At 42.8% G+C, this 10,137-nt stretch overlaps 1 protein-coding gene across 1 annotated transcript in view; it reads left to right on the forward strand.

The window, feature by feature from the left end:
* The window catches only part of LOC147107746 (charged multivesicular body protein 2b), a 30,817-nt gene that overhangs the window by 15,680 nt on the left and 5,000 nt on the right, over positions 1–10,137 (forward strand). The window contains exon 5 of the mRNA XM_086007026.1: positions 7,168–7,274. Coding sequence (XP_085863152.1) covers positions 7,168–7,274 — 107 coding nt within the window. The remainder of the gene's footprint in view (positions 1–7,167; positions 7,275–10,137) is intronic.

Consider the following 10,137-nt stretch of genomic DNA (forward strand, 5'->3'; position numbering starts at 1 on the left):
TGCAACGAAGGTTCACCAGACTGGTTCCTGGGATGGGGGGACTGTCCTATGAGGAGAGATTGAGTATGTTGTGTCCGTGTGTTGATAGAGACACTGAAGACAGGAGTTGGTTTCACAGGTGTTTACTAAACAAAGTCTGGAGGGGAACTAACTGATACAACACAATATACAGGCTTATATAGCCCGAGTGGCCATTACCGGCATTATAGTACACCTGGGGCTCTTAAAGGCACATACACTACAATTCCTCCCCTTTTAGCCAACCAGTACATAATATTTTAAGTAATCATTAATTACATGTTACAAGAAAAATAATCTACACATTGCTGCAGTTAATTAATTATAAGTCAGTCTCTCTGGAGGCTTCCAGACTCGGTCCGGATAATGCCTCGGTGGTGTAGTAGTTTCTGGTGGTGTAGTAGGTTCTTTTGGCAAGGCTGATTCGGCTTGAATGCCAGTGTCGGGTTCATCGGGTTCCAGTATCACCGGATCGGAGGTAGATATGGGTATCTCTACTTCATCATTAGGCGTATAGAGTTGTGGTGTAGGTTGTCCCTTTTCGGATGACTCTATGATTTGGTCAGCATGGCGCCTTATTATGCTTTCTCCGATGCTCACGGTATACATCAGCGGTCCTAGTCGTGTGCAGATAGTTCCAGGCTGCCATTTCTCGGTACGGTAGTCCCGGGCCAAAACTTGTTGACCTATCTGGAAGGTTCTAGTTGGCCTTTCATTCATGCCTTGAAATTGCTGGTTCTCCACGTCCCTTCTGATGTTTGGCTTGATCAAATCCAGCCGGCATCTTAGGCTTCTATTGAAGAACATCATGGCGGGAGTTTGGTTTGTAACCATATGTGTTGCATTCCTGTATGCGAACAAGAAGTTATCCACCTTGTGCTGAAGTTTTATGTCTTCATTACCCATGGCCTTTATGGCCTTCTTGAAGGTCTGGACAACCCTTTCAGCCAATCCATTGGTGGCGGGATGGTATGGGGCGGACGTGTAGTGCTTAACCCCATTGTTTTTTAAGAACTTCCAGAATTCTTCGGACACAAATTGCGGTCCATTATCAGAACATATCTGTTCCGGCAGCCCATTCCTGGCAAATATGGTCCTTAATACTGTGATGGTTTTTTCCGTGGTGGTGGAGGACATCTTTATTACCTCCGGCCACTTGGAGTGTGCATCAACCGCGATTAAGAACATTGAGTCCATAAATGGACCAGCAAAGTCGATGTGTACCCTTTGCCAGGGAGATGAGGGCCACTCCCATGGATGTAGAGGGGCTTGTGGTGGAGCATTTTGGACCTTCTGGCATCCTAGGCAGCTCTTGGTCATTTCTTCGATGTCTCCATCGATACCTGGCCACCATACAAACGCCCTGGCTAGGTTCTTCATTTTCACTCCACCCAGATGCCCCTCGTGAAGCTCCTTTAGAACTTTATCCTGGAGTTTGGGTGGAATCACCACTCTGGATCCACACATCAAGGTTCCTCGGCACACTGACAGCTGTTCTCTTCTTTGCGAGAATGCTGGCAACAGTGGTTCGCCATGTGCTGACCATCCCTTCACTGTTAAATCGTAGACTCGTGCGAGAGTCGGGTCATTTCTAGTTTCCCTTTCAATGGCAGAATTTGTTACTGGTAGACATTCGACTATATGGTAGAGTGGAAAATCTCCACTGGGTCTACGGTAGGTGCTTCTTCTACCATTGGCAACGGTAGGCGCGATAAACCGTCAGCATTCCCATGCTGTTTTGATCCTTTGTATTCTATGTTGTATTGGTGTGCCCCTAGAGAAAAGGACCACCTCTGTAGCCTTTGCGCTGTCATAATGGGAACACCCTTTTTAGGGTTGAATATGGAGATGAGGGGTTGATGGTCAGTCAACAAGGTAAATTTTTGTCTGTGTAGGTAATGGTTGAATTTCTTCACTCCCCATACCAGGCTGAGTGCTTCCCTGTCGATTTGGGCATAGTTACGCTCAGCTAAGTTCAATGAGCGTGACGCAAAAGCTATCGGCCGTTCCGAGCCATCAGGGAATTTATGCGATAATACCGCTCCTATGCCGTAAGGGGATGCATCGCACGCCAGCCTGATTGGCAGTGATGGGTTGTAATGAGCCAAAACTTCTTTGGACGTGATTAAGTCTTTGCATTTATGGAAGGCACGTTTACAGTCTTCGCTCCATTTCCAAATTACTCCTGTTTGTAGCAGTTCATTAAGAGGGTGTAGAAGAGTTGATAAGTTCGGTAAAAATTTATGATAGTAATTTATTAATCCCAGGAACGACCTTAATTGTGAAACATTTTCAGGTGCTGGGGCTTTTATGACCGCTTCAATTTTTTCAGGTGACTTATGCAACCCTTCCTTATTAATTATGTGGCCACAATATGATATTTGATTTTGGAAAAATTTGCACTTGGGGCGATTTGCTCGTAGGCCCTGTTCTCTTAGCCTAGTGAGCACCTGCTCCAAATTGGCAAGGTGCTCGTCGTTTTCTCCTGTTACAAGGATGTCGTCTAGGTAGCATTGAGTCCCCGGAATCCCTTGGAGGACTTGCTCCATAGCTCTTTGCCAGATAGCTGGAGCGGATGCTACTCCGAAAACCAGTCGATTGTACTGGTACAGACCTTTGTGTGTATTTATCGTGAGATTTTTTAGAGGCCTCTTCAACCTCCATCTGTAGATATGCCTGTGCCAAGTCAATTTTGGTGAAACGTTTCCCTCCGGATAGTGAGGCGAAAATATCTTCTATCCTCGGAAGAGGATACTGTACCGTGTGAAGGACCGGGTTTACAGTCACCTTGAAGTCTCCACAGATGCGAATTTTTCTCTGTTCTTCAGATTTATCATTATTCAATGCTTTCTTCATGATTGGGACGATGGGTGTTGCCCACTCGCTCCAATCTATTTTGGATAATACGCCTGCCTTTTCCAAATTCTCCAGCTCTGCCTCGACTGCTGGACGAATTGCGTATGGCACCGGTCTTGCCTTAAAAAACTTGGGAATTGCTGCATCTTCCACTTTTATTGAGGCGGTGATGCCTTTCAAGGTTCCTAGTTTCTCTTGAAACACTTCTTTGGCTTTGGCCAAGATGTCTTTTAATCGTTAAGATATGACGTCATCATTGTTTTTTTTCTTACTGGTCACCGTCAGTGCCTGAATGGAGTGCCAGTCTAAACGTATTTTCCTGATCCATTCATGTCCCAACAGCGGTGGACCACCATCTTGTAGAATGTATAAATACAACTTTTGTATTTCCTTGCCGTTGTATACAACAGGCACCTTTATTTTTCCTTTGGGGTATACTTTCTGCCCCGTATATGTTTTCAAGATAATGGATGTGTCTTTTAGAGGTATATGCGGAAATAGCCGCTCGTAATCCCGTCGATTTATGACGGTCAGAGCTGATCCTGTATCTAGCTCCATTTTAACTGGGGACCCTGCTATCGTGAGGGTAACCCAAATGGTCTGGTAATCATCTTTGGCAATTACATTATGTAATTTGAGACAGCTTAGTCTCTTGTTTTCGGAGTCGCTATCGCTCTTCTGGTCTTCGGAGCTACTGTCCGCCATCATTTGTACCTTTCTGTACTTTTTTTTCCTCTCCGTGGATTTTTTTTGTCCAGATCGGCATACCCGTGCAATGTGTCCAATCTTTCCGCATTGCCTGCATGCTTTGTCCTTGAACTAGCAGTCCCTCTGGTCATGGGTGGATCTGCCGCAGCGATAACATCTCTCGAAACCCTGTGTCATTTCATGGGTGCCGAAGTCCTGTGTCTTTTGTTGTATCTCTGCAGCTCCTCTTGCGGCCGCTTCGTATGATACAGCCATACTGAAAGCCTTGTCCAGTGTTAAATCTTTTTCAGAAAGCAGCCTTTTCTGTGTTCCTTCACTTAGGAGACCGCAGACGAATTTGTCTCGAAGATAATCTGCTAGTCCTGCCCCGAATTGGCAGTGTTTTGATAGCTTTCTTAATTCGGTGAGGTAATCAGCGTTACTTTCATTCTTGTGTTGATTTCTCTTGAAGAATTTGAATCGTTCCGCTATCAGCAGCGGTGTTGGGTTTAAGTGCTCCTGTAGGGTATCAACAATTTCTTTAAAATTCTTGTCCTTTGGTTTGGCTGGAGTGATTAAATTTCGTAACAGCCCGTATGTCTTTGCGCCCATTAGATTTAGCAGTACTGAAGCTTTTTTTTCATCTTCTATTCCATTTGCGGTGCAATATACCTCCACTCTTTCCACATATGTGGTCCAATCCTCTATCTTGTTATCAAAAGCATCAATATTGCCAGACTTAGGCATCCTAGAAAAAAAAAATGGCGCTTCTCTTTCTTTTCTGCAGAAAAGATATGGCGCTTCCCCGCCGCTGCTGCCGATGACAACGCTGTTTCCCGCGGTTTCCGTTCTTTTTATTTATTTATTTACAGTTGGAGACTCGTTCCCGCCGGACTCTCTCTAGGTCTGAACGCCGACCTGCTTGCAGCGCCGGCTGTCTCCCGAGTGCTCCTTCCCCGTCTGTTACTGCTTGCCTCCGCTTTCGCTGCTTGGCCTAGCTGCAGAGCCAGCCGCTGGAGCCCCAGCCCGACGCCCAGGAAGGATTATTGTGGTACCTGCCACCAGCTTGGCTAGCTGGTGAAACCCCAGCTTTTTCTTTTTCTTGATTTTTCTTCAACTTTGGACGCCAGAGGAATCGATGTCCTTGAGGTGCTGCCGAATTGCAGGTAAGTCCGTTTCCAATTCGTCGCCACTGTTGTGTCCATGTGTTTACTAAACAAAGTCTGGAGGGGAACTAACTGATACAACACAATATACAGGCTTATATAGCCCGAGTGGCCATTACCGGCATTACAGTACACCTGGGGCTCTTAAAGGCACATACACTACAGAGTAGACTAGGCCTATATTCTCCCGAGTTTAGAAGAATGAGGTGTGATCTCATTGAAACATACAAAGCTCTTAACAGGGCTTGACAGGGTAGATGCAGGGAGGCTGTTTCCCCTGGCTGGAGAGTCTAGAACCAGGGGTCACAGTCTCAGAATAAGGGGTCGGCCATTTAGGACTGAGATGAGGAGAAATTTCTTCACTCGGAGGGTGGTGAATCTTTGGAATTCTCTACCCCAGAGGACTGTGGAGGCTCAGTCGTTGCGTGTATTCAAGATAGAAATCGATAGATTTTTGAATATCAAGGGATATGGGGCTAATGCAGGAAAGTGGAGCTGAGGTAGCAGATCAGCCATGATCTTATTGAATGGCGGAGCAGGCTCGAGGAGCCAAATGGCCTACTCCTGCTCCTATTTCTTATGTTCTTATTTATTTTTAAATGGTTATCCAATGTTTAGTCTTCACCTACCTTCAGTGTTGAGTGCAATCTGTCAGGCATGCTGCATTCTGAGCAGAGTTGGATGGGAGCTGGCTGTTTCACTCAGGATAAGGTTGGGTTGGGAAGGGAGCTGCCTGATTTGTGAATGGTTAGCTCAGGCCAAGTGGGAATCAGATTGGGCAGGGAGTTGCCAGTAGCATTTTGGGGGGGGGGGGTCTGGCTGGCCAGTGAGCTAGCTGCTGCACTCAGCTGGACTAGGTGGGGAGCCGGCTGCTATACTCAAAGCTGGAATAGTCAATCTGTGCCTCAATAGGAGGGAGGAATTGGAGTCTGAATACTCTGGTGCCTGAGACTAGGAAAAAGTTAGTGCTGGAGTACTTGGCTGGGCCTGGGAGGAGGCAAGTAGTGCAGAGATGCAGTATTTAGTTGGGGAGAGGGCAGAAGCTGAGCAGAATGAGTAGATTGGGTTCAACTATTATCATGGCAGGTGAAAATGGATTGAACAATCTGGTGCATACTAACTATGTGACACTGCAAGCCAATTAACAAAATTAAAGGTTCAGTATAAGTTTGCTTAGTACGTGTGCATTTCTAATTACATTTTACTTTTTGAATGCTTCACATAACCTCTACTCAAGTGCTGTGTTCAGGATTTTAATAAGAACTGTTTACTTTTATATTGTTTGAATAGTATGTTGAAGATTTTTGTATAGTAATTTGCATCTCTTTAGCGGAAGGGACACGAGCAGTATTGTCACCTGTCCAAATGTGGGGGAGGATGTGGAAAGAAAGGCTGCTGTTCTGTGTATAGACCTATTCCATGTGCTTCCTTCTGCTAATGTTTTTCATGTTACTTCAGAAAAGCTTTTGGACTTTGGATTAGAGAATCAAGAAAATGGTATTAAATACCAACTATCCACATTTAAATGATGCTATTGTTGGAGGTGGAAGCTCAGCAATTTTGTATTAAACAATGTAGTTAACTTGTACAGCAAAACACTGGTGCTTATTATATAAATCATCGTCTAATGAATCATCCTAGCCAGAATGGTGTGTTCACAGTTCCTTACCCCCTGCAAATCTCCAGTCAACTTCTCATTCTGGGATAAACAATTTTGCAGTCACAGTAGAATAACAGTATTTGTTCAATGCTGAGATCTCACTGTATCATGGCACATCAGGGAAGAAATGATGTATCTCCAAAGGGTAAACAAATAAATGCCCATAGGGGATAGGGCAGGAAAGTGGAGTTGAGGTAGAGGGTCAGCCATGATCTTATTAAATGGTGGCGCAATGGAGGCAAATGGAGTTTAGAAGAATGAGAGGGGATCTTATTGAAACATTTAAGATTCTGAAGGGACTTGACAGGGTAGATGCAGAGAGGATGTTTCCCCTCGTGGGGGAATCTAGAACTAGGGGGCATACTTTCAGAATAAGGAGGCACCCTTTTTTAAATCGGAAATGAGGTGGAATTTCTTCTCTCGGAGGGTCGTGAATCTTTGGAATTCTCTTCCCCAGAGAGCTGTGGAGGCTGGGTCATTGAATATATTTAAGGTGGAGATAGACATTTTGAACGATAAGGGAGTCGAGGGCTATGGGGAGCGGGCAGGGAAGTGGAGTTGAGGCCAAGATCAGATCAGCCATGATCTTATTGAATGGCGGAGCAGGCTCGAAGGGCCAAATGACCTACTCCTGCTCCTACGTCTTATGTTCTTATGCAAGCTCGAATGGCCTACTCCTGCTCCTAGTTCTTATGTTCTTGTAGTTTGCTGTTTGAAATATAATGTTCTTGTTCTATGTAACAGCACTTCTAATCGAAATAAATGTATGGTTTCTTCCAGTGAATGATACATTAGATGACATTTTTGATGAGTCTGGAGATGAAGAAGAAAGCCAAGATATTGTGAACCAGGTGCTGGATGAAATAGGAATTGAGATTTCCGGAAAGGTATTTACCTGTTTCATTTTTAGAGATTTCATATCCATTTGAGGATTGCAGATATTGTCCATCGACCAAAAAAAGTCTGCAATGTTTTATTTGCTTAAACTAAACCCTAAAAGGGAAAATAATTCCTGTGTTTGATTCGTAATTGTATTTATTTTCCTTCGCTGATGCATACCAGAGGAAAAGTTCTAGTGCAAAGCATGTTGAGGTTTCAGCAATTAAAATGATGAATTCTAATCTCTGGTTATAACTGATAAATCGAGATAAGATACCATCAGACAGAAAATTTGCAATCAGTATTTATTTCAGTACTACTAATAAAATCACAGAATTAAAGGGAAATCAAAGAAATGAGCAGATTTCTCATCTTTACTTGGATTTCTATACTGTCGGCAGCATAATCTCTCTTGGTTCATCAATCTGATTTTTAAATGTAAACTAATTTCCGTCTGCACAATGCCCTAATAAACACTTGGGCAGGAGGTTTATCCTTTTACTAAATTTTCGTGATTTTTAACAGTTTTTCTGATGGAAAAACATCTGAAAGCAAAGCTAAATCTCTAGACCTATTGAAATGACTAAAAGTAAGTACTGAAAAATATATTTAAGAATAAACAAGAAACTGCAATTAAAATGTTCTTTCATAAGGAATGAATCAATGTAGGGAAAAAATTTTTCACCTAAGGTGGTTTGTCACTTGGAACACCAGAGCTAGTTCTAAATACAGTTTATACTAATGACTTTTTATTTGAAATCCCAATGTGGTTGAAAATCAATGGCTGTAAATTACGGTCGGAGACTTCCCGCGGCCGAATGCCTCCGAACCGCAAGAAAAGTACGCACCTACCTAGTGCCTCCTTGTGGTCCTGGGCCTGAGTAAAGGCTCACATATCCCAGTGGTGCATGTGGTTCGCAAGCCTCCCTGGGATCACGTGGGCTGGCCCAACCAATCCCCACAAAGGGAGATTCCCCTTATGCTTATGGGATTCCATTTATGTACAAAATCCCCATAAGCATAATGGGAATCCACTAAAAAAAAAACACTTTCACCCCACTTAATAAAAATAAATCATCACATGTTAAAAATTAATTAAAATACAATTTAATTAAACATTTAAAACAAATTAAATTTTTTGAAAAATAAATTTAAACATTTTTTAAAGGGGCCAAAAATAACCTAAACTAATTTTTAAAGGTTTTTGAATGTTTAAATCATTTCAAAAAGTTTGTTTATTAAACCCTTACGCTGGTAACCCCTACATCTGCTTTTACCAGGTGTAAGAGTTTCGTGGGCATTCGCTGGGCAGTAGTTGGGCAAATAGGCCAACCCTGCACCAGCGAATGCCCATTTCCTGCGCATTCGTACAATCTGTCAAGCTGAAACTTGACAGATCACAGGTTCTGGGTTTTCGCGCATGCGCATTGCATGCGGAAACCCGAAACTTGCGGACTGCGTACGCGTACGCCGTCATAGGCCCCGGAAAATCCGGGTCATTATATCGTGTAATTCATTGAAAAGATAGAACTTCCACTATTTAAGCTGGTTTCAGTTTTCTGAAGAGCTCTTTTTTAATTGAATAGGGATTCTAAACTTGGAGTTTAGATGTTGGCTTCTAGCAAAGTATGCAAGAGCATTGTTTGTGATTTTTAAACATTCTTTTCTCATTCAAACAGCCTGATAATTCTTGTAAGTGGACCATTGCAATCTTTCACTTTCTGCCTGGTAGAACTACTCTGTCCTGGCTCTAATCATTTGATTGTACTAAGTTGTTTACTGAAATTTTGCAGAAGGTGGAAAATTTCACAATTACATTTACTTTGCCCAGGCTAGATCAAATCAAATTTATTTACAATTAAATAATTATAGCAGAAAAATATTAGGCAAATGATATACAGCACAATAAATACATATTTAAAAAAAATCTTAAACAATCCACAGGAAGTCAATTTCCCCCTTTCAAGCTTCAGAATTTATCTAGTTAAAAAGCCTTTAGGTCTTCCTTCATGGTAAATGCAATGCTGTATTCCTTATATACATTAAAGGTAATTCGGGGAATACCCAAGTCCAATACCTACAAAACCCTTCAGTTTGAATGAACTCCAGATTCTGTTATATGGATATTGTGTAGTTTTATAGTGTAATGCTGTTGTCTGGCTTTTTAAAGTGTCAGTTCAAAACTAAATGGAAGCTGGTCTGTAAAGCACGATTTTAAGGGTAGAGGCTAAGAGGAAATGATGCACAGCTGGACAACGGAGACGTGGCCATAATAATTTATCGGCTCCAGCGATCATTGGGCTACTGCCATACCAATCACTAAAGCTAGATTCTAATGTAATCTAATTCAGATGAACAGGAAGTAGGGGGAACAAAATAACCTTTGTCCCTTGTTTTAGGGGAAATACTGCTACAGGAAACTTTGTTATATCCGGCACCGACGGGACTGAGCTGTTGCCGATCTATCAAAACTGCCAGACATACCAGCGTTAATGTTGAAGCATACGGAGGTTTTCATCTCCGTGTCTGACAACAAACACTGTTGCTTAGCAACAGCTTGTAAACAGTCGGTCCGTACCTTGGAAGCATCTCTGTAGCTTAGCAACAGCTTCAGAGAGACTTTCCAGAGCCCGACTGTTGAAAACAAAGCCACGAGAAGAAAAAAAACCTAACAAAACGGCTCCTGATTTCTGCCGGTAGATCGAGGTTTCCGGACATACAACCTCCAGATAAACCAAAGTCTCCTGTATTATGTTCCCATACTATACATCCAAAATGAGCCAACACAAATTTTACAGCTTGCATTACAAACATTGTAACCACTCTGTACTGGAGAATAAAACCAAGCCTTGACCTGCAGGAATGCTACGT

Source organism: Somniosus microcephalus, chromosome 14 (genome assembly GCF_052327205.1).
Source record: "Somniosus microcephalus isolate GS21.2 chromosome 14, FLI_Smic_1.0, whole genome shotgun sequence".
NCBI classification, from domain to species: domain Eukaryota; kingdom Metazoa; phylum Chordata; class Chondrichthyes; order Squaliformes; family Somniosidae; genus Somniosus; species Somniosus microcephalus.